We start from the raw sequence: 26079 nt of genomic DNA, 5'->3' as shown, positions 1-26079 counted from the left end.
CTGAATCCAGACCACAGGGCTGCTCTGGGATCCTTACAAGCTGGATCTGGAGATCCCTCCAGTGGTGGAATGAGCAGCAGTGTGAGTGGGCTCAGGAAATCAGGGGTTAGTTAATGCAGCCATCACTGAGCCCCTGTTTCTAATACCCAACCCCAATAGGGCTCCATAACTTGATGTTTGGCAGCAGGCCCTGCCCTCGCTTGCCCCATCTTCTAATTCCCAGCCCCTCTAGGACTAGATATAGACAGTCAAATAGCCTGAGGCTGAATCGATTCAGTCTTTGCAGGTTAGTCTAAACTGCACAGATTAAATTGAAGCAAGTGAACAGACATTTACCTTTGATTCAGGAAATGCAGCCACATGCCTGCAGTGGCTCAGGCCAGAAGATGGGGGGTGCTAGATCATGGCTCTCTTGTTATGTTCACTTTCTCTTCCTCCTGTTTCCGAGGTCTCTGGGATTTTCAGTCCAGAATTGCAGCAACAGGACTCTGCAGGGTTGATCATCACTTCCTCTTCCTGCTTCCAGGTACTTCTGGGATTTGTAGTCCACAGTCACAACCAGCAGTAAGCTTGAGTGGGGGAAGGGGAGTGTAACTCCCCTTCCTGGCCCCAGGCTCCAGGTAGGGTTTGCCTGGGGTGGGGGGACAGTTCCCCCCCTGAAAACTGGGCTGTATCCACCACCAGACTTGCCCCCACCCCCATTTGTCAGCCATCCCTCACTGCTCTCTGGAGCAGACGGCTCAGCCTAGGGCTGGAAAGCATGCTGGGATGCTGGGGGACTGTGATTTGACATGAACCAGGAGGGGGTCTAGGACAGAAGTTTTATAACCTGGTTTGACCTGAATCAGTTAAGTCTGATAGTACATTCAGCCAGGTTTATCTTAAACCAGTTTCAGCCATTTTGAAACTGATTTATGTGGACTGAGCTTCTGTTCTGTTACAGGTTTAAACCAGTTTCTGATTACTTAAACTGGTTTATGTGTAACTTCTGTCCCTAGCCTAGAAGTCTTATGAGCCAGATAACAGTTGTGCCCACCAGTCCCGGCCAATAGGCCCTGCGTTTGATACCTCTGTTCTAGATGCTTCAATTCAAGCATTAAGGGAGTCATTTAGAATCAGAAGTCCTAGGTTCACTCTCTGCTGCCAGTGACCCATTCAAAAGCATCCTGTTACAAGTGTGCCATGACTACAACATAAAAGGATTGCTGATTTCCAGAGAAGGAAATCTGACCTGCTCAATCCCCCACATGAATACGTAGGTCATCCTTGGGCTTTTATCGATATGCTGATTTAGCTTATATATCCGTGCTACATATTCAGGTCCCACTGTGCTATTGCACAGAGAAAAACATTCTGGCTACAGACAATTCTGCTGTAATATTCCATGGTTTCCTTGCATATTCCCTCTTCATTTGTTTTATTTTCACTACTATAGATAATTATATAAAAATAAGTTCTCAACCTTTTTAGACTTTTAGGCCCCTCCCTAACTTTTCTGAATTTAGCAGCACCCCATTTCAAAAGCGAATACTAGAGCAATTCTGCATTGCAAAGAACTCAGAAAGACCACAACAGGATTCCTATTTAATGCTATGGATTCCTATTTCAAATCTCTGGATTTATCTTGTGAATCACATGTAGGTGTTTGTACATGTAAAAATGCTAATATTTGTTGGCATCCTACAGCACTCTTAAAACAATCTCATTGCAGCCCTTGTTGAGAATCACTGAGATACATCTTCACCATCAAAGTCTGCAGTCAGTCAGGCACCTATTTAAAAAAAACCCACTTGATTTCTGATGTTCATTTCTTTGATGAAGTCATAAGACTGTCTAAATATTTTATATCTAGAGGGCTATCAGGAATCCAATGGCTATAATAAATGCAATAAATACGTAGCTAAATTTTTAAAGCTTCATTTCCAAGATTTCTGGCAAAAAGTCATTCTAAAAAGAAGCATTTTGTTTGTTGGTAGGCTGGTCGTTTTTCCTTAACTGTTTCCCTTTTGGCAGGAATGTTGTTAGAGAGTGTATGCTAATGGAAAACAATAAGCAACTCCAACAATGCCATGGAGATACAATGGAAGGTGATTACTACTTCATTCCCACAAATAGGCTGCGCACTGGATATGAATATGGGTAGGATGGGACTCTGAAGTAACTTAGCAGCTTCTGGCTTGGACACTCTGATACTGACATTATAGTACAATGTGTAAAAGGCTTGGAGCAGCAACACTACTACATTGTAGCTATGTTCTCAGAGCTATTCTCAAGTCCAGGTAAACTATGGTTAACACAGGACTCAGGCAGATGACCAAAGCCACTTTTCTATCTTAGGTACTTACATGGCCCTCACTACTGTGGTATCGAATAGGGCTGCACAAAATTTCAATGAGTGTTTCATTTTGAAGCTGTTTTGATGCATTTCGAGCTCAAAACAGCGAAACTGAAACAAAATGAAAGGCTTCAAAAAAGCTTCAAAACAAAACAAGGGCACTTGAAACTTTCCAAACGTTTCGAGTTTTCAAGCCAGATTTGCTTGCAGCTAAACATAAACTAAGGTGAGGGAGGGGGAAAACAGGAGAAGAACTGCTCTCCTATTGACATCTAGCTCCCAGTTCAATTCCCCCAGCTGTCTTGGATCACTTCCCCCAGCTCTTCCTGGGGGGCGCAGGCCCCTGGATCTGCATGCGGGGTTTCAGCAGAATTGAACCGGGGGCTGGGGAATTGAAACGGGAGCTGGGGAAATGTTCTCAGGTCTCTGAACATTCCCCCATTCCCAGTTCAATTCCCCAGCTCCCTGATCTTTCCTCCAGCTCTCTGATTGCTTCCCCGAGCACTTCCAGGGGGGTGCAGACCTCCGGATGATGCAGGGTGACAGCAGGCTGCTGCTGCCGGGTAGGGATGGTGTTTGCTCTGGTCTATTTCCCTAGCCAGCAGCGGCAGCCTGCTGAAACCCCACACAGATCTGGGGGCTGCGCCCCACGGGAAGAGCTGGGGGAATGATCAAAGAACTGGGGATCAAACCAGAAGTTCTGGCAGGCTGCTGGATCCACCCCAGCTCCCAGACAGTGCGCAGCACCCTACCAAGCCATGCTGCACCTGCACCATGGGGCAGCTGCCACACAGGTGCCAGGGAGGGAAGCGATCCTCGCTGCTCCCGCCGCTGCAGGGCAGGTGCTCTGCCACGAGTGCTGATGCCCCAATTGCCGCTGCCAGAGCTGGTGAGTGCAGGGCTTCTTATTTATTGTTTTAAGCTCTGCATACCAGCTGTGGAGCACGTGGATAACAGCATGCTGCTGCTGCCAGCTGGGGCCAGTGCTTACACCCAAGTTTGCCTGGTGCTGCCCACGCCAAGTGCCAGGAAAAACCCATTGCTGGCGCTGGCCCCAGCCGGCAGCTGCAGCCTGCTATCATCCCGCATGCAGATCCAGGGGCCCATGCCCCGCAGGAGGTCTGCAGGGGCTGTGCCAGACTTCTTCCAGGGGAAGCGGGCCCCCGGATCTGCGTGCAGGATGATAGCATGTTACCACTGCCGGCAAGTGATAAGAGTTTTGCTTTGAACAGTTTGAGGTGCAGTTTCACAAAAACCCCTGCACCTATCTCCTTGAAACTTGGCAGGCTTCATGCCCTCAGAAGGGGCTACCATCCCTGCAATTTTCATCTGACTCAGACAAGAATAACAAAGTTATAGGCATTTTTGTGATTCCCCATTATAGTCTATGGGCAAAACATTGAAACACATTGAAACAGCATCAAAACAGTGAAACAGTTTAAACAAAATGAAATGGAACAGTGCTTCAAAACAGCAAAACAAAATGCTGTCCCTTCAAAATGGCAAAACGGAAGTTGAAATGAAATGGTGCTGTTTCACACAGCCCTAGTATCAAAGTCCTTCACTTGTGCATACTACTATCTCCATTTCATGAACGGAAAACTGAAACAGAGAGGGCCAAACCCTCATTGACTTCTCAGGGTTTGTCTAGTCTACTGGAATGGGGGGGCCAGCACTAGGGGATTCAAGTGCATGCTGCCCACCCACTCAAACCTAAAAGCTTACTCCAAAACCAGAGCTTCAGCAGTGAGTCTGGGTAGATAGGGTTTGGGTGGGTGGATAGGTTGTGAGTCCCATGCCAGGACTTGCCATTGAAGCAGCATAGACTAAAAATGAGGTGTCTAAATAAGGTGTAGGAAGAAGTTAGGCACCTTAGTAACAAAAAGAGCTGCAAATTGACACTGAACAATGGACACAAAACTGCTAAGGAACCTATACGCACCTCTACTGGGGCCTGTAAAGGTCTCTAGGCATCTAGACTGAGGCTGAGGTGCATCCTGAGAAGTAATCATGGCCAGTCTCGGCCCCACCTAAGTTCTGTTTCAATTCAAGCTGATACTGAGAATCTCACACACTCTGGTTAGGCCCCTGTCCCCCAGACAAACCATGCTGAACTATTTGAGACTGACAAGAAGCATGCAGATCAATACCAGAGGGCTCTAGTGGTGGTCTTTTACCTAGTAGCCATGACAAGAACACTTGACCAGCAAGTGAAAAACCAGAGTTATAGACCCATCTCATTCCAAGGAGCTCAAGTCCACACTCCTAGTACCTAAACCCCTCTACCCCGCTTCCTCCTCAATTCCCCCATCCCACAGCAGGGTGAATTCCACTACTGCAGGGATTGCTAAGTAACTTAGCAGCTTCTGGCTTTGATGGTCTGATACTGAATTTATAGCTCAATGTTTAAAGCAGTTGGAGCAACAACACTCCTGAACTGAGCCAGAGTCTTGCCTGCTTGTATTCTGGCCCTCTGAATGATGAATTGGCTGCCCAGTAGGCCAGCTTCAATTGGAGAAAGAGTCCACCCAGCTTAGCCCATAGGCTGGTAGTTAGCCAATCTCATGAGAAGTCAGAATGTGGGTTTAAATCATGATGAGACACACCTAGAGCATAAGATTCCCATGTCCTAGGAAGTGTCCTTGTCACTAAGCTAGTAGGCAAAAGGTAAAAGCTACCAACCCTGTTGTCCTTCAAGTATGGAGAGCAGGTCTGGTACCTGGCACTGAACTCAAAACTGCTGTCAGTTAGTTATCCTGGTCCAGGCAGATATTTGCCGACTGAGTCATCTGAACCCCTGTGACATGGAGGTACCTGCAAGTAAGACACTTAAGGAACAACAGTTCAGATATAGCTTTCTTCTTGTTTAGCTTTAGGCACCTCCACAGCTGCCCTGAGCCATCTGGTTTTACAGCACCAGGCACCCACCCTTCATGCCCCCACTTTTAGTTTCCAACACCTTTTCTATGTGCCTATATATTACACCAGTCTTGCAGATCATTTTATATAAAATGAAAGCTCAGCTTCATAATCAGAGGTCAGGAAAACAGACCTTATGATGAGAGACTGAGCGCCATGGGACTCTTCAGCCTAGACAAGTGCAGGCTCAGGGGTGATCTGGTGGCCACCTATAAGTTTATCAAGGGTGTTCACCAGGACCTGGGGGAACGTCTGTTCACCAGAGTGCTCCAAGGGATGACAAGATCAAATGGTCATAAACTCCACCACGACCAATTCAGGCTGGACATAAGAAAGAACTTCTTTACTGTCTGAGCCCCCAAGGTTTGGAATAGACTGCCGCCGGAGGCAGTTCAAGTACCTACTTCGAATGCCTTCAAGACACATTTGGATGCTTATCTTGCTGGGATCCTATGATCCCTGCTAAATTCCTGCCCATGGGGCAGGGGGCTGGACTCGATGATCCTCCAGGGTGTCTTCCAGCCCAAATGTCTATGAAATCTATGAAATCTATATCCACTCACCATTCGCCAATCCAGTTCTCAGTTCACCAGCCCTTTTGAACAGCTGGCAGCTCTTCAGTGGTGTATGTGAAATGGGCTAGTTCTGTCAGTCTAGAGCACAAGGGGCATGTCTACACATGCATGTTAACATACGTGAATAAACTCCAGGGCTTATTGCCCTGGAGTTTACTGCTCCCAGGCGTCTTCACGTGCTCCCAGGAATGCAGCGCATTGAACCGGGTCGGAGCAGCCCCAGCTGGCAGGGGGCCCTTGGGATCAGCCTGGCAGCCCAAGGCTGCTCCCCATGGCTCAGTATGCTGCAGAGGAGCTGGCAGGGGCATGAGGGTGCTTCAGTGTGAGGCTAACCAGCAGGCAGCCTACCAGCAGGCTAACCAACAGCCAACCAGGGTAGCGTCTACACATGCGCTGCTGCAGAGCAAATTAGTTTGCTCCAGCCTAATAGGGGCATATATGTAGATACATGATGTTTACTGCACTGCTAATTAGTCTACTGTGCAGTAAATGTCTTATGTAGACACATGCAAGGAGTACCCAAAAACAACCAGTGTATTAACATCACCTATACCAGTCTTACCCTCCATATGAGATTAGGCACAAACCAGAAATGATGATTCCCTCCCTTCCATGAATTCTACATCTACTCACAAATATTTTTAAAAAATAGGTATGGTTGTATGTGGGGGCAGCTGCTTCATTGCTCTCCTATATTTCAGTCCTTTGTGAATCAGCATCTCCCTCCCACTTACTTAAATTAAGCCTCTAAACACAGCTTTTCTTTTTTTGTGTAATATTTTTGGATTCTTAAAACTAGCAGGAAAGACCAAACAGGAAAAATAATTTAAGATGTTCTCACTGCAAATACGGGTAAATGTACTGACCATAATCTGACCTACAGTTGCCACTGAAAATGTAGTAAACAGTCAGTGCATTTGTTTCCAAGCTGGCTAGAAGGTATATTGGCAGCTGTGCATGTTTCCTTAAGGGAAGACAGATCAACTGGGGTTATAGCAAGGATCTAGATGTTAGAAAACCTGCCGTGCTGTGCAATTGCTGTAAAATCTTGAACAATTTACTTACTTACCTGTATCATAGAAATTCTAGTGCTTACTTGTCTCAAAGGGGTGCTAGGCTGATAAATTCCTTAAGTATCATAAAATGCTATAGTATTTTCAGATGAAAATGTCTCAGAAAGGAAAATGTGGCAATCTGATGAGGTTTCTTGTCAAATGAATGTAACATGAACCCTCCCACCTCCAAAAATAAAATTACATCTAATAAACACTATAACACTACTGTAACATCTCTCATGCCAGAACATCTTGTTCTGATTCACATGTGAGCATATATACAACCAACTAGTGTACAGCGTGTTAGCACTGAAGGGGAGAAGATTTTTTGGCCAAAGACACAAAAGAAATCTCATCTTTAGCAAAAAAAGAACTGCCAAATACTGAATACCTCCCCAGGATGGAAAGACGACAAAGCATTAAGATTGGACTGACATTCACTATATCTACCCCAAGAAGTAAAAAATAGCTTTGAACCTGTGGTTTCTGAGGAGTGTAAGTGTTGCAAAACTTTACCTTCCAACATCTAGATTACTGAATGGCAAGGAATAGATGGAGAAACAGATTTATATATATTCAGTATCTATGCCTGAGTCACTGCTCCTTGATGATACAACTTTGGAAGAAGTTCTCTTTCTTGTTTTTAGCTTGCTTGAGAATTATAGCTAGAGACTCACTACCTGTGCCTTATGAATGTGACAGAATGAAAGAGTGAAAATGATGACTCTTAAACAAGCAATTTGTGCCAAGACTGTATAGTTCAATGCTAGATGCTTATGGAAATAGCTCAAAGACTGTGAAGGGAAGTGGGTTCTCAGTTGGGATTGCACTGACAGGTGACAAACTTCCAGTTGTTTCATTTGTACATAACAAACTGACTATATAAAAAGGATATATAGCTAAACTAGAATATTCCTGAAATTAAATTCCTCAATCCATCCACAAGCCATTGTCTTGCAAAAACCTAAGCTCAGATTTACCTGTGTGTGCTCCCATTCATGACCCTGCTCTTGAAGTCAGTGGCACTTAATCACACTGGGTATGTCTACACATCACCCTACAGAGATACAGCGACACACTACATCACCGTACGGTGTACTACAGTGATGTAGAGATCATGTGTGTCTACATGTGATCACCAGCTACATTGCCATAGCAGCATGCTCCCTGGCTATAACATGCCACTACGGTGACATAGCTGGTGAATCTGAGCATGCACTACCCATAGGCCACAGTACAGGTGGTTATTGCGCCATGTTTTAGTACTTCTGCATAGCAAGTACTAAAACATGGCACAGTAACAATGTTGCCATATGGCAACATGTAGACATGCTTACTGTGTAAAGTCCTGTGTGTGCCTAAGTCTCTTGCAAGATCAAGCCTCTAAGGAATTTAATAGATCATTTGCCCTGATTTTCAAAGGCGCTCAGCATTTGCAACTGACTCCCACTGACTTCAACAATGGAAGAATCAGACTACTTAAGTAACTACATATGGATTTCATGGTCTCATTGCATAAACCCTGGGTTGAAAGCATTGCCCTTAATTGGCTGAGTCCGGTTGCTAAAGTTGATTCTAAAACTTGGGTTGCTTCTATTTTTCATTAAATTCTTGCCCAAAGTTTTACCATACCAGACAACGAAGTTTCACAAATCATCTGTTTAGATTCCAGTCACAGGTGACCAGAGAAGAAAAGTGAGTTAGCCAATACTGAGCTTCATTCTGGTCCAAATAGACTGTTGCTATTATCTGAGCTTGTCCATAAAGCTAGCCTGAGTATCCCCACCGTATCTTTCATTTCCCAATCACCACTACAATTCTCAGAAGTCATTTGCACCTGAAATATTTCATAGGAGAATTCAAGGGCAAATTATCTATGCCATTTTTTTACCTCTTGGCCTTAGATTTATTAGTTTTCAGAATATTATTCTAACATTTTGATCAGTCCAGATTCCATAGCAGTTGCCCAATGAAGCAAGAAATGCTAACAATTTTCCTTTTGTGCTTTCAGATGTAGTCTAAGAGTAACACTGCCTCATAATGACCAGCATGATCTGAATAGGTAGATACAAACATATTTACCCATAATAGCTACTAGCAAGAGGAAAGGTAATGGGTATGGAAATAGCACATGGAACAAGCTAAATCTCCCAGCCAGTGTAATTATGTATTACTGTTGTTATTTATTATTTATAAAGTGTTATAGGTAAACAGAGCATTGTACCACAATCGAGCCATACCCAACAAACAACATGTTCACTGCCTCAGGGATGCTCAGATGAGAAAGATACAGAACAAAGAGCACAACACAGCACAGAAAGGAAATGACAGTAGCTCATTGCAAATAGAGGGTGTCACTAAATAGGTGAGGTTGGAAGAGTTTCTTTAAAGGTGAAGGTTTTGTATGTATTCATTTGGGGCTGCTCTGGGCATATCAAGTAAAGTTTCACTAAACCCTGGAGAGGTCACTCAAATCACATAGATCTGAGTGAGGTATCAATACCAAGGCTGGATAGATAGCTATTCTCCAATCAAACAGTGGTGTCTAGAGAGCTGTGGGCCAACTAGTCTGCTGATTTAAAGGTGTAACCCTCATGAGAACAGGCCTCATTCAGCCTTTAATCTGTCTTAATTCACTCTTGTAAATATTCTCTGTTAAAATGTGTTTTCCCCCAACTTCCCTCCAGGTTGCAAATTTGCTTCGGCTATTCCAGATCCCCCAGATAAGCTATGCTTCCACCAGTGCCAAGCTGAGTGATAAGTCCCGCTATGACTATTTTGCAAGGACGGTGCCTCCTGACTTCTATCAAGCAAAAGCAATGGCCGAGATCTTACGGTTCTTCAACTGGACATATGTGTCAACCGTTGCTTCAGAAGGAGATTATGGAGAGACAGGGATAGAAGCTTTCGAACAGGAGGCTCGCCTTCGGAACATCTGCATTGCCACCTCTGAGAAGGTTGGCAGATCCAACATCAGGAAGTCCTATGATAGTGTGATCAGAGAGCTGCTCCAGAAACCCAACGCACGAGTCGTTGTCCTCTTCATGAGAAGTGATGATTCTCGAGAGCTCATAGCTGCTGCCAACCGATTCAACGTTTCCTTTACGTGGATTGCTAGTGATGGGTGGGGGGCACAAGAGAGCATTGTCAAGGGTAATGAGCATATAGCTTCTGGAGCTATAACCCTAGAACTTGCCTCCCACCCTGTTAAAGAGTTTGACAGGTACTTCCAAACTCTCAGCCCTTACAATAATAAACGCAATCCCTGGTTTAAGGATTTCTGGGAGCAAAAATTCCAATGCAATCTCCAGAACAGAAAGGTGCATAAAAAAACTTGTGACAAACACATAACAATCAACAGCTCCAATTATGAGCAAGAATCCAAGATCATGTTTGTGGTGAATGCTGTCTATGCAATGGCCCATGCCTTGCATAAAATGCAACGGACACTATGCCCCAACACTACCAAACTCTGTGATGCCATGAAGCATCTGGATGGCAAGAAGCTGTATAAAGATTACCTACTGAAAGTTAACTTCACAGGTATATGCTTGATAACTCTCCTTTGTTGCATGCAGTGTGTGTGAACTTTGCTGCTGCTAATTAAATGTCTTCATTATAATATTTAGCATTTGCATTTCATCAGGTCTACATTGTTCTAAGTGATGAAGTAAAGGGATAGTTTCTGCCCTAGTCCCTGATTCAGCATGATGTTTATGGTTGTGTGATTTTAGGCATGAGACAAATTTCATTGACTCTGCAAGTGTTATGGATTTCAATGATCTGGAGTCCTAAAGATCTGACTTTTAAAGTTGATAACATAATGCAACAAACTGAATGAATCAAATAAATAGGGGGGAGTAGAGAGAAAGTGGATGATACAGTAATGATATGTGTTATGTGCAGCATTTAGCCTTCTACCTGCTTTTACAATTACTGTCACCACTGTTTAGTCTTTTATTAATATACCACCTACCAAGGCAAGCTAGGTCAATAAGGAAAACAATTACAAAACATAATCTTATGGATCCTTGTTGTTATGAGTCACTCTGCCTCAACGGTATTTATGTCATGCTTGCATTTTTATGAATAATTAAACTAATATTCTTGGATGGTCTATATGATGCAAAAGAAACAGTCACTGGTCTCAGAGAGAAACTGAGGGTTTGTACACATATGATGCAATACACTGTATTGACTTAATGATTCATTATAATTTAGCTTATTCCTGCTAATTGCTCTCCACTCTGCAAATGTTAACAATCCTGTCTCCTTTTTAACAGTGTTGATGTTCCACTAATCAAGCTAATTTTGCTGTCTGTTTATTGCTCCTGGTCTCTCTCCTCCTATTTCACAGTCCTTAGCCCATTTCAAAATCCTAGCTCTGCCCATGAAATCCAGTCTTCAGCAGCAGCAACTGTTTCAGCTTTTAACTGAGCAGCCAAAACCTGCTGGCAATTCAGCAGTGAAAGGGTGAAACTGTGGCTTTTGCTTGAGCAGAAAATGGAGGGTGAGTGAACTGAAGATTAGGCTCGGTCCCTGCTCTATGCAGTCATAACTGAAAAGATATTTTTTTCTTCATTCTTTCTTCCCTAAAGTAAGGTCTCTCTTATTTGGGGTGCATATAATACCCAAGAAAGTATGGTATTTAGGCCCAGGAGTCAGGCAGCTCTCATAGGACACTAAAAAAAAACCACTCAGTTGTCATAGACACGATCAGGGTTTGAATTTCTCCATGTCTGGGGCTCTTTTTGGGTCTTGGTTCAGATCTATCTCTAGACATCATAGGCCAGATTCTCAACTGAGACTAGATTTATAAAACAGTTCTCAGTGGGGAGCCACTAAGTCCTGAACTCTTCTAAAAACTTGGCCCTAGAAGTGCCATACATGGTTTTTGACCTCCTGACAGGTAATGTCATTGGAAAGCTGCATATGTTTAGTTCCCACCTCAATACTGATATCTCAATTAAAAACAAAAAAAAAACAAAAAAACTCTAAGTAGCTGTAATGCAAAGATTCCTCTTCCATTGCCACAATAAACAGTAAGCTTTTCCCACCATATGATCTGATTGCCTCCTGCAGTTTTGGAACCAGTTCTCAATTATAAAGTGCATCAGTATTTTTCTTTCTCTCATTCTGGGTCATATAAATCCTGCCTGCATCTGTTCCATGTATACATCTGCCATTTCACCCAGTGGGAATTGCAAGTACAGATCAATTGCAGGAGTGTTTGGAGAATACGCTGTTCTCAACACTAAATACCTTACAAAGGAAACAACCAAAAATTGAGCCCAGTGCAGATGAAGGATGATGTGGAGTTTACAAACACAGCAGGAACATTAGTGCCAAGTTTGATTCTGAACACTGAAGCTTCCTTAGCGTAGTTAATGGTTTATGTGCGCCCAAAGGAACCAAGCAAAAAATGAAACAAGGACGACAACTATACATACGCATGCAAGCACACACATGGTTATTTAATATTTCAGAAGTAGTCAGGAAAGCAGCACCTCACCATCTGTGCTGAACGTCTGTAGTACAGACGGACAAGCCTTGAAGGCAGAGAACATAGTAGCAGGTATATGGCTTTCAACCAAGTATGTGAAAACCAAGATACGGTCCTTTTAATCCACTTCCAGGCTTTATAAATATGTTAGATTGCATCTTTGTACACACCAGATTGCATAAATTACAGAGATCTACATACCACATGTATGAAGACTCAATTTTCACACCCCAAGAGCAAATCAAGAAAAGCAACTAACAGGAAAGTGTAAGGTAAAAAACAGTATCCTTAGAGATGACAACTGGAGACCAGGTTTCCTGTGTACTAGACTGATTTCTGCTATCGATTGTCTCTGACTCAGCCTCTCTCAGGCTCCATTTACGCACCTGCAAAGTTCCTATCACAACTTATAACTGCCTCGACCAAGTTTTGTGAGACTTGATTCATCAAGATTTGTGAGGAACTTCAAGATGTAATGGGAGTCACTAATATAAAAATGACCAATACAGGAAAGTCCTAAATCCCATGGCACTTTGTCCCAGCAGGATGAGCAGAGAGGGAGGTGACTCACTTCACATCTCACAACTTCCACTAGTGGGAATAGAGGGAGGACTGATTGAGGTTTGGATTCCTGCTTCAAAAAGCTAGATCAGAGAATTGGATGTTCCGTTCGTAGGTACACAACCTAAGTATGTACCTTGTTTCTATTCAGAGTCCCACAAAAGCAAAGGTCAAGTCAGCTTCTGATCTTCATGTCCTATGAACTCGCAAGCACTTGATGTTCTGTGCTGGCACGTTCTTCTGCGCACAAAGAGAAAATGTAAGCTTGCAGTCAAATGATTATTCACTTATACCAATAAGGCAGTGAGGAAGAAAGCAAGGTTTCGATAGGACTTATTTCTTGCCAGTGCCTGAACACTGCTTAGTGGAGGAGGTTGGGTGGGATAGTGGGAAGAGTTTCAAGAGGGCAGCCACCATGGCCTCACTTTGTTCACAAACAGCATCCATAGTGCTCCTCTCCCTCTCAAGGAATCCACACCCAAATGGGATGGGGAGCTTGATGCTGGCAGCAGCTCCACTATTTTATACCAACTAAAAGCTCCTGGGGAATGTGTAGCTAACCAGTTCCAGCTGCACTGTAGCATTGCTAGCTGCCTGAGTGATACATAAGATTAGTGTTGCTGTTCTTTACAATTTTCTTGCAAGTCTTACAATATTTGGTGCCTTTCTTAAACACCTACTGCCTGGATGCAAATGCATTTGTGAGAATCTCAGGTTTTATTACACCAAAAGTCATTTTCTAGCACACAGAATTGCAGATAAGTGCCTTGAAATGTGACACAAGTGCTGCAGGACAACTCAGAAACCAGAAGGCAAGTGGAATGAGTTCCAAATTTAAATCTCATGCTTTTTAAGCCAGATTCATGATTTCAGAGGGCCTGACTCATGATTCTGAAATGATTAAACTCCTGAGTGAAACAATAGGACAGCAGGATCAGAGGTTAGAATCCAGCTCCTTGGGTTTGTGTGTACTTGTGTGAGTCTATCCTGTGTAAGCCGCTGTATCATCAAACAGAACAGCAGCTGATTCGGAAGCTGTAAAGAGGACATCCCTATGTGTAAGGCTGCATTATGAGGAAAATAAGGAATAATACACTCCAGCACCACATACTACATTTGTACTAACTGAAATGCTCTCGCACTCTCTCTCTTTCTCATATTCCTTCCATATTTCTTGTATCCCTGTTGGGGAGTAAGTCATTAAACTTATGATCTCCAGTTAGAAAAAAATCTAAAGTCACTAAGATTTCCTCCTGGAGTTAACCGGTATTTCATGGTTTACTTCTAGCCCTCCTCCCACAGATAACATATAGATACTATTACACTGAGGAAGCAAAGCTGCCTTTCAATTTTCTGTGTCACCCTAATGACTTCTGTGGTGAGAACAAGCCTTCCTGGATCATTTCCATGGTAAAAGTTCTGTTTAGGAGATAAAGAGCTTTAAATGGCGCATAGTCAGCACTTGTTTCCTATTTTATGTGCACAAGAAAGACTGTCTTCCATTGTTGTCTTTTATTTGTGTACGTGTGTCATGTTCAGTGGAACGTAAAACTTGAAAACACAGAAAAGTAATTGAGTACTAGGGTTGAATACTTATTGATCATCAGGGGTAATTATCAATGATCCATACAACCAAAACAAATATGGAGTGAAATCTCTTGAATAAGGGCTAACAAGCTGTCGGGGGGGGAAGGTGTCTATGCACCATTGCACTTGCACAGAATCATAATCATGCGTGATAAGGCTTACAATTGTAAACCACGAAAAAGAAGTATTTTGAAGCACAATTCATAGAGGAGGAAGGTCTGGCTGCAGTGTATGATGTTGCATAACACTCCACATGGCCGATCAAGTGAAAATCAGTGTCCCAGGTATGCCATTTTTACACTATCATTTGTCTTTTTGTGGACACATTTATATTATGCACTGCAGCATAATTGAGATGGGATGATTTACTGATCTGGAATGGCATGCACTTTTCACTTCTAGGTCACAGCTGCAAATCAAATCTTCCACCAGAAGTTCTCAAGGCATAATGGCAGTGCAGTAGCTCGTGTGCATCACATTGATGCTGCCCATCCCATTATAGAAGGGGATATTTGGCATCATTCTTGGCACTCTAGTGCTGGTAAGCAGAAGGACTAAATGGGAGCAGAGATTGAATCATGCTCTTCTTTTAGTTAAGATCAAGATGTAGTGAACAGCGAGCCCATCTACATGAGATGCTTGACTCGAGATCAGAGCAAATTACTGTACAGTAAGCATCACCAGACTGCAGATGCTTACTGCACAGTGATTTGCTCTTATCCAGGGTAAATTTGCTACCTGTAAGTACAAGTAGCAAATTTACTTGGGAGTAATTACTGCATAGTGCAGCATGTGTAGACGGCTGCCTGGGAGCAAATGTGCTCCCAGTCGGCTGGGCAGCAGGGTGCAGGAGATTGTTCCCTTTCCCCAGGAGCTCCCGCAATTGCCCCAGCTTTGAGGTTGCAGAGCTGAGGCTGGGAGATCCCTGCTGTCATGGCAGGGGGACATTGTCCCCACCCAGGCTCCACCCCCAGAGCCCACCCCTGCAAAAGGCAGCTCCCAGGAGCAGGGAGCAATCTCCCAGCCCCCGCCAGGAAACAGTTATCTCCTTACCACATGCTCCCTGCCAGCCCTGGTGTTAGCACCCAGGGGGAGGCTGGAGCTCTCCTTGGCTGCTTCAGGAGGCCAATGCAGGGCCAGTGGGGGTGGGAGCAGACCACTGCCATGAGCAGCAAATCTGCTCCCTCTTCCCTGCATACGTGGATGCTTTACTCTAGAGTAAATTGCTCTACAGTAAACCCATCCTGGGGCATTTGCACATGTAGAGGCACCCAGCAAGCAGCATTCACTGGTGTCACCTAGGTCATATCAGCTGTATGAACAATGTCCTCCCTCCTGTCTTTGTTGCACCCTTATGCTGCCTAACATGAACATATATTCATAAAAAAGGAAAATACAACATTACACTGGCTGTGTCTACATGAGCAGTGGACTCAGTACTGGCATGAGTATTATGCCAATCCCTGGGTGGGGACAATGTCCCCCCGCCCTGGCAGCAGTTTTTTTTCCAATGCTACTGTGCAGTAGCTCATTACTACTATGCAGTACTGTTGATGTTAGTGCCCAGCAATGTTACTGTATGGTAGCAACAAGCTACTAAGCAATAGCTCATTGCTACTACGCAGTAGCGTCTTGTGTAGACGTGCCCACTGACAAGCAGCAGCAGGGACATTTCTTTCCACTGCTGCTTCTCAATCCTCAGAGGAGCCCCGGGAATATGTTGCAATTGGACTGTACCCAGCATGCTTCCATTCCTAAAAAGTCTGCAGAAACCACAACACAGCAACAAAACCAAAATGGTAATACTAATAGCAGCATATTTAGATGAATGAACTTTGAAGTCTCTGAAACAGCAAACAGCTCTTAATCTCAGTTTTCTTCACTTGAATACTTATATTTCCCACCACTTGTTTCAGCTGACCTGGTCAAAATACTCATTGCATATAAATATAAGTATTCTATACTGTGTTTGCAACTCCTATTCAGCTTTCTTGCCTGTATTGATAAAGTAACCTTTAGCTGTTACAAACTCTAGAGTAAACTGATCTTTGGGAACTGAAAATGTAGGGTGGAATTTGGCATTCTGTTTGTTGAGCCATGCACTCCATTATGAAAAACCTGACAAATGATTTCAGCTTTCAGATGAAATGTTACAGAGCTAGAAAGCTTAGTAACCTCATTTCCCTAAATCACAGGCTTGCTATGTTTTGCCTACTGATTGCTTTATAATTATTATTATTTCATCTTTTGTTTCACTGGCAAAATGTCATCCTGATTTCTAAACCAAGTCTCTACAAACTAAGAGTTCAAACTAATAAGTACACTTGTACAGTACTTTTCATCTTCAAATCACTGTACTCACTGCTGCAACTCAATTGGCTTCAAGATCAAGAGCAGAGTTCAAGAATTTCAATGGGATTATATCATTGTTTATTTCCCATGCAGTCAGCGATGCGCATGACATTCACACACACATAAGACGATAGAAGGTCTGATCCTCTTCTCATCGAGCTGAGTGTCAATCCTAAGTACATCACTGAACTGTGATGAGAATAATACTATGGGAGTAGAGAAACCATTCTCCTGTGCCTACTCCTATGCCTAAACTGGGATCCTGAAGCCAATGAGATGCACCCAAATTTTTTGACTTATGATTTAAGAAAAAAGAAAATAGCAAAAATGGACACAAATACATAGTCCCTATGGGGCATATAAAAGACATATCTGTAGGGACTTTTTCTTAAATTCATGTTTATGTGTGTACACATACACACACACACGCACGCACGCACACACACACACACACACACACACACACACACATTTAAGTAAAAGTCCATCTCGTATTTCAAGGAATAGGGTAAATCTTTGGGAACAGATAAATGCACCTGTTTACAGACAGTCCCAAGATTTTCATTTTCTAGGAACATTCTCATAAATGAGAAAGGGAAAAGGCTTATCTGGCAGTTGGATGAGAATTGATTTAAAGATGATGACACCTTATCATAACAAAGTTGTTTTATTCATGCAAATGTCTGGGAATGCTTTTATTGAGGAATTCACCCAACACTATCCCAGACCTTTAGCCTGCATCCGTACTTTGAGGGCAAATTCAATAAACAAAGAGCTCTACAGAGAGGATGAGCAGGATTTTGTAAAATACAGGATCATTGCTCAGAAACGGACCTCCCACACAATTCCCACTGACAACTGTTGGAACCAGATCTGGCCCATGTGTTTGTTTAAGAGGGACATTTAAACACCTATAGAGTATTTCAAACAAATCTAGTGTGCCATCCATGCAATATTTATAACTATTTTATTAACATACATGGATAATAATGGAAAATAATATTTCATGGCTTTTATTGGGTGAGTTGTTTCCTTGAGTTTCTGTCTTCCTGCCATGAAATCATGCTTTAGATGAGGATGTAGACTACTAATGTAAAACTGTATTACACTTCTCAAAAGGCAAAATGGACACAGAATTAGAAGCAGAGAAGCTGAAAAACGCAAAACAGAAAATGGTTACTTTAGTAGTAATTTCTGATACTATGATTGATACACAGGAATGTTTCCTTGATCTAATCTTGCTGATTCCTTGCACAGCCGATGGCCCAGAATTCAAGAGGTTACTGAGACCAAAAAGAGCGGAAACGCCTTAAGTTAAGCCTACAGTAAACCATCTGTTCACTGGAGATGCAGGATTGATGAGCTGCAAAACAAATCTTGTCCAATGCCAACTAATGCAAACGGTGCGATCAGCAGTATTAGATCTTCAAGGTTGAGAGACATAAAGCAGAGGATATTAGTAGGATCATTAGGTTTCCAGCTAAGGCCTAAACAAAAACAGCTAGTTCCTTATGAGAAGAATAATGTCACAGAGCCAAATACAGAGGTGGGGGAAATCATAATCAGCTAAGCAATCAATGGGTATGAGTTGGTGTAAGTCACACATTGAAGGCCTTATCATACGTTACATTGCACCCACTTACTCCCCCACCAAAACCCACAGGTTACTTTTCATCTTATAAACCCACCCTTCCATTTGCCAACTTGTCATTGGCATTACTACCAAATCACTTCTGTTGTTAGGAGAGTGATTATAACAGTTAATTCTGCCCTTCAGATACATGTCCACAATTCCCGTTCAGTTCTATGACAGCTTCACACAAAATCTATCCATATAGTAGATATCAGTCCTCCTTCTACTACAATACACAGCCTGGATGCTTTGGGAACCATCTCACCTCCAGTCAGCGCAGAGCTCCGTGTATACCCATACTTCAGATTTCAGTTCAGTGCTAAGGGAAGAATGCCACCTATTAGATCAGGGGGTTTCAAACCTTTTTTGAGGAGTGTACCCCTTCTGATGGGTACCCGCTTCTGGATGTGGAGCAGAGGGAGGGGGGTCCCCCAGGACCAGTCAATGAACAGGGGAGCCCCAGCTGCTGAATGGGAAGTGGTGCAGCAGCATTATGCTGCACACCCCCGGGGGCCTTCCCAAGTACCCCCAGGGGTATGCATACCCCTGGTTGACAACCCCTGTATTAGATCATCAGTACTACCTTTCTTCCTCCTTGTGTCCTTGTCCTTATGACAAGGGATTTAGCAAAATCTGCAGATTCACTAGAATCTCACATGGCCACTTCTGCTATGGCCTTCAACTTGTGACCTCCGGGCTGCCAACCGTGTGCCTTAGTGCCTCTGCCATCCCAATCCCTGTCATCAGTGCTGAGTAATTACAATGAGGCTGTGAGTGTTTAACAGAATTCTCTTCTTTTTTAAGTGAGGAGTTATTTAAGCTCATTCTTTCAGTCTGCAAGGACCAAGTACATTTCCAATAAAGAGATAATGACTGTCTCTTAAATGGAATTCCAGCATCTTGATGAACAAAAAATCCTCTTCAGGGACTTTTTACCAAAGAAAAATGTCTAGCACCAGAAAGCTTTAGTGACCATGTTTTAGTGCCCTTCTAAGATTTCTACAACATTTTTCACCCTCAGTCTCTCCTGGGTCTATGCTTCTACCTTTAAGCAGGGAAATAAATCAACATTTTCTTTCTGCATTTTCTCCCTGGAGGTCCAGTGGTTGCTCTTGCTGTTGCTGAACTGGCTCATTGGAGCAAAACATTGAAAAAAAATGCTGCGCTCCGTGCTTTATCTTCCATTCTTGAGAGCTGAGGAATTTGCAAATATTAATAGGACATGCAATTTGCATTTTGTAGAATAAGAGACTCCAGTGAACCCTGATGCTTCTGAGAGAGGTGACATGTCACCTTGCAGCTGGGGTGTGATATGCGTGAATAACTTAAAAGCTAGTAATGGTCATTCTTTATCTCATCTGCCTTCTGTCACTGCTTATTGGTGCATGTAGCCTATCACCACAAACTGGCTGATGCGGCATTTTGAAATTAATAAGATATTTCCCTGCATGACAGCTTAACCTCCCATTTTATTAGATGCAAATTTGTAGGTGTTGCATAATTACAACTAACAGAAAGATTAATCCATAGACTACATATACCCTAACTCAGGCTCTGACTTAGCAAGACACTTGACTTAGCAGCACGTACCATGGGTGGATCTAGGATTTTCAAAACAGGGGTGCAAATGATGTGGCACATTATCACATATAACACAACACATATTTTTCTCCAGTTAAAGAGAAGCTAGAAGCTTTACTAATATGCTAGGGGGCTAGCATTGCATTATTCAGTTTAAGATCAAAGCAAAGAAACAAAAATAAGTATTGGAATGTGCACTGATTTGCTAGATTGTATATAATTTTTTTTTAAAAAATCCAACAAACTAGGAAAAATTGTCAATATAGTCAAAAGATACTGGACATTAGCCTTGTAGTCATTATAATTAAATGTACATCTCTCATTCCGATTCATAAAACAAAATCTACATCTGAGTTAATATCACCGCACCTGAATTAAGGTCTCTAGCTAGAGCTAAAACCAGTCTACAGGGCTGTAATGAAGATATTACCAGGAATGGCCAACAGATGGCAAAATTGCAGAAGAAAGGATAGTTTGAATAGTGGAAGATTGAGACCATTAAAAAGGATAGAGGGTCATTAGCACCTGTGAAGTGGAAAGAGCTTAGCAGAAATCAGGGAGATGATAATGAGTCAGGACATCAATTGACTCTCTCAGCATTGCCAATATAGGAATCTCAGTGCCCATCTCAAGCAGTTAGTTTTAAAGTCTGGGTGAAGCAGATTTCAAGAGGAGTGCAAATGCCCCCCTGCACCCCCCTGGATCTGCCCTTGACATGTACTTAAATCAGGGATGGACAATGTCTGGCCCGCAGGCCAGATCTAGCTGGCAATGGACTCCATTTCCCAGCAGCCCCTGCCTGCATGGCTGGGGCTGGTTTCTTTGGAGACCCCGGCAGCAGCTGCACTGTGATAGTCCAAAGCTGGGGTTTCCATGGACACCAGCCCCAGCAGCACAGGCAGGGCGCATGGCAGGGCGGCGAGCTGCTCCAGAGATGCTGAGATCCTGTGGTGGTGGCAGTGTGGTCTGAAGCCAGGGCAGAGTCACAATCAGCAGTCTGCATGCTCTGGGAAGGGGCATGCAGGAAGTAGATCACGACTCTGTCCCAGCTCCAGACCATGCTGTCACCACTGCAAGAAGCTGAGGCAGACCTGCAATCCGCAGTCTGCATGCCCCTGCCCATGAAGGCTGTAGATTGCAACTCTGCTCTGAGTCTGGACCACTGCTGCAAGATCCCAGCAGCTGCAGAGCAGCTCCCTGCCCTGCCATGCACCCTGCTAGTGCTGCTGGGGCCAGTCTCCATGGAAACCCCACCCTTGCATTATCACAGTGCAGCTGCTGATGGGGTCTCTATGGAAACTGGCCCCAGCCATGCGGGCAAGGGCTGCTGGGAAATGAAATCTAGCCACCAGCCAGATTCACCATGTTGCCCACCCCTGACTTAAATGGACCTGACGTGCCCCACTGGAACTTCCTTGTACTGGAACTTCCTTCCTCCTCCATTTGGACTCAACATGTTTGCACGTACATTCCAATCACATCCCAAACACAGTAGATGCTAGTAAGCATCATGAGATAAAACTATGGGATGACTAAGCCATTTGCATTTCCAAGTGAAACCCAGCCAACTTTCCTTTTCACCAGCATTACACACTAGGGCTGTGTGAACCTTCGGTCACTGATTCAATTCGGCAGAGATTCAGCAAGATTCGGTGGCTCAATCTCTGAATCCAAATCAAATCAGAACACCCTTTAATCTTTCCAAATCGAATCAGAACCCTCTGAATCTATTTGGAGAGATTTGTCAAGTCAGACACAGACACAGCTTTAAATGTTTTTTCTACATACCTCGAGGTACCAGGCGTCTCATGAACGCAGCGATGCTGGGGCACATGGAGTGTCCCACAGAAGTGCAGGGGACTCCCCAGCGCACATGGCAGCAGACCCAGAAGTGGACCAGAAGCACTTCCAGTCCGCTTCCGGGTCCAATCACCAAGCTGGGGGTGTGGGGGGGGGCCCCCAGTGCGCTCCCCGGTGGTACTGTGGAACACTTCCAGATTCACTACTGAGCACACGGAGGACCCGCTCCTCACCCCCCACGCTCCTGTGGGATGCTCTGTCCACCCCAGCATCTCAGCATTCACAAGCCACGCTGGTACCTTGAGGTATGTAGAAAAATCTTTTAAAGCTGTGTTTATGTCTGAATCACTGATTCTCTGAATCAGCATCAAATCTTCAGATTCGGATTTGGCCGAATCAAATCAGGGACAGTGGTCCAAATCAACAAATCAAAACACCATCCCTGATTCAGGCTGAATCCAAATCGAATAGGGCCTGCTTTGTACACCCCTATTACATACACTGTTTCAATCACTGTAATTCGTGTACAAATGCACAGTCTTCTCCCTCTTAACAAGTCTATTCCCTCTTTCCATGAGGTATACACACAATGCATATAGCATTCATCCATTCAAACTCTGAAGCATTCAGTAATTCTTTTTACAGATGGCTCAGTAAATTCAAGCTTCAGCTGTTTTGCAGGGACTGCATTACACCAGGACTTTATTTTCCTGTTGGAAGCACGATTTCACTTTGTAAACAGCCTGCTGATTATCAATTTACATGGTGATTGCTTAGAATTTTTTGATAGTTTCATAAAAAACTAAATAATAGTACTGCAGTATAAGTAATTAAATTCACATCTATTCATCAGATTTAGGAGCTTTTGCATATCAAGTCAATTAGACAATAACAGACAGAGGGTCTATTTCAAGGTTCATTTGGTTCCTATCTCTAAGGTATGAGCTATCTAATTAAATACATTTAGAGCACTCTCTGGAAACACCTTTCTAATCCTCCAGGTCCCCACACAGGAGAAAACGTTTTAACCATCATCTTGCAATATCTTAATTTCTGAGTTTATTCAAATTCCCTTCAGGTTTATCCCCAGAGGCACAGATTAAGAACTGAAAAAAAAACATGATAGCTATTCAACCCCCAACCAATCCTCACCCAAGAGCAAATGCCATTTGTGCATAGGTTTTAATAGAGCAAGAGATGGAACATAAACTGCAGCACTGCAAGGACAGCCCTGAAAGGTATAGTGCCTCAAAAACGTGCCTCTGAGAACCTGGATATACAACATAAACTGCCTTTACACTAGGGTATGAAAAAAGAGCACACACACACATTAACACTTACAATGGTATAACATATGAGGATCCAGTGTAGAGTAACCCTGGAGTAAAGAGTAGAGTAAAATATCTTGGAATAAAGTATATCTGTATAGGTATTGTGTGTTTGTAGTTGTTCTGGGTACTTATCTCTTGAATACAAGGATGTTTCCACTCCACCTAACAATGGAGTAGCATTGTAGTAATGTCAGAGATGGAAACTATCCCAGGACAATTCATCATCTGTCTGCTCTGGATCCTCATGTAATTTCTATCAGTATACAAAACCAATGTAAAGAACACTGGTGTTGAATTGTTGCAGTCCAGCCCATAGGTCCTTTCCTGCTTAGAGGGATATTTGCCATATTTACCATAATTTATGCAAGCAGTAAATCCAACATACACCAGCCAGGCCAGCTACACCACTCAGCACATGATGTGGGGCTGAGGCTGAGCTTCTATTTATTCCCTCCACACAAATTTCCAACCTACTTACACTAGGGGGGAGGAGCAAATAGATAAGTCCTGTCTCCAAAGGTCTAGCAAGCATGTAAATGGGATTCACACTCCTTTCAACTGGCCCAACATAAAATATAGCCCTCTTTAAGCAACATTAACATCCAGGAATTGCCAAGAAAGGTCACCATCAAACTTGTTTATTCACAGGACTAAAAAGTCTCATAGGATTCTGAAATCAACCCAAATCTACACTCTTCCCTTCTGAGGTTTCAAGCTGTCACCCTAACAAGGGCCATAATTCTTCCTAATGGGATTGGGTTCCCCTTGCTTATGTTTACAAAATAACAAGTTGGCCTGAGGGAGGAGTTAGGCTGTTTAAAGTCATGCTTTAATTTCCTTTGTAATTACAACTTGATTGCTAGTATAAATTACCTTGCTTTCCTGCTGCCTTTTGTGTCAGCCATTTCCCAAAGTGAACAATCTTAAATTAAAAGACTGATATCAATCCAAATGCATTGACGTTGAAGTCTTGCAATGGGTTCATGCAGCCTATCAATTACCAGTTAAACAGAATAATTTAGATAGAATAAGACTAAGATGCATTTGATATATGTTTTGTGCCTTTGTTAAGACCATCTATTATGCAAGTTCAATTTTAAGACACTAGGAGATATTTCTTATATTTGAACAAAAGCCTTAATCTTTATCAATGATCTTAATGATCCAGAGAGGTCTCTTAGGCATCTCCAGATCACTCATCACAGAACTGAAAATTTTGGTGCTCGCATCCAGTTGCAATCTATAAGGGGAACTAAGCACCTCCAATGGGAAATTCAGCAAACCCAGACACTGAGCCAATGAGACCTAGTCAACAGGAAATGCTGAACACAAAGGTGTCTCTAAATTCCTGCCCCTTTTTGGATTCTTCAGGCCCCGAGCGAGTACTGCACAAGGAATCGTAAACTGCAAGTACTCTTCTGAGTCTAGGTTCATTTTGTGGTGGTGATGACGGTAGTGCTCAGCTTTATATATCATCGCTATCCAGTGGTTAGAGCACTCACCGAAGAAGGGAAGGACAAAGGCCTTCCTCAACCTGACAGAATTCATACCCTCATCTTCCACCTCCCAGGAAAATGCCTGATGAACCAGGCTGAGCACAATCTGGGCTGGTGCACCCTCTACCCTTCCTGTTCAACCTTGCCTGTGGGCCACCTAGAATAAAAGAGTCATGGGGCCAGTAGGAATATGATCCTGAAGGTTAGTGCTTAGGATGCACAGTTTGGAGTAGGAACCCTGAGTTCTCTGAACTGTTCATGCATTTGACATTAGACGGATGAAAAACAGAAATAATCCCAGGAGCAATGATCAGAGCCCAGGTCTTCCTCTTCCCCTGTGCTGCACTGAGTGCTGAATTCAGTGCTTTCAATGTGTGCTTGGAGTGCCAAACAGACCAGCCCCTCTCGGGACTTTGATGGAGTTAGGTGCTTCTCTGTCTTGGATGTTGGATGTGGCTTACAGACATACATAGATGTATATTACGGCCATAGATAGGAGTTAGACACAAAAGTCAAAACATAGGTGCCTAAAGATCCTTGAGGTCTGAAATGCAGGCACTGAATAAATGTAATTGCCTATGTTGGAGCCATCAACTAATATTCATGACCAAAGTCCCATTTAAGATGCCTCAGGTATCATGCTGAAACTGGCCCTACACGTCTTCTATTTTCCCTGTTTCAATTTGAAAATTCCTCAGTGAATGAGAGATCCACCTGTGCATTTCAAAAAGTTCAAAGTAGGAAGCACTTGCTCAGAAAAATATCTCCGTGGTGAGAGGTTGCCACGTAGCAACCAGCTAATGTTTTCCCAACCACAAAAGCCCCAAGGACCATGCATGCAAGAGGCCAACACATGACGGAACAGAAAACACCATTGTCCGGCAAACTCCTCACTGCAGAAATGGTTATTGAGTTTTCCATATATTCGAATGTTTTACATACTTGTATAGAGCTATGCTTCCTCTTTTAAGGATTCCCATAATCTTGCTAGGAGGGGCAGCTACTGCCACGTTCTTTCCAATGGTGTTGTCTGCCGGCCAAGTTGCTAGAGAAACATTGCTTTTTGCGTGTCTTGCAGACAGCTCATAAAAGTCACTTTGGTCTGCAGCAGTAGATGTCTACTTCTGAGGCATAGAAGCACTGGAGCCCTGGCATGTCCAGGGACAGGCGCTCTTGAATACACACCATCACCCACTGCCACTCACATGTGCCAAATTTAAAAATGCAGCAGTGAAACCACTCCGAGTTCCGTCTGTCCAATGTTCTTGAAGGCAGCCACAGGCGTTTTCTCTAGAGTGGCCTTATGGCCATATTGACAGGTTTAGAGAATGTGAGTGGGAGTAGGAGAGTA

The 26079-nt window shown here is 43.4% G+C and overlaps 1 protein-coding gene across 1 annotated transcript in view; it reads left to right on the top strand.

The window, feature by feature from the left end:
• Positions 1 to 26079, top strand: part of GRM3 (glutamate metabotropic receptor 3) — a 147445-nt gene that overhangs the window by 92411 nt on the left and 28955 nt on the right. Inside the window, exon 3 of the mRNA XM_019487532.2 lies at positions 9572 to 10427. Within this exon, the coding sequence (XP_019343077.1) occupies positions 9572 to 10427 (856 nt within the window). The remainder of the gene's footprint in view (positions 1 to 9571; positions 10428 to 26079) is intronic.

The sequence above is a fragment of the Alligator mississippiensis genome, chromosome 4, assembly GCF_030867095.1.
Source record: "Alligator mississippiensis isolate rAllMis1 chromosome 4, rAllMis1, whole genome shotgun sequence".
NCBI lineage: Eukaryota > Metazoa > Chordata > Crocodylia > Alligatoridae > Alligator > Alligator mississippiensis.
This window is presented reverse-complemented; position numbering and strand designations above follow the sequence as displayed.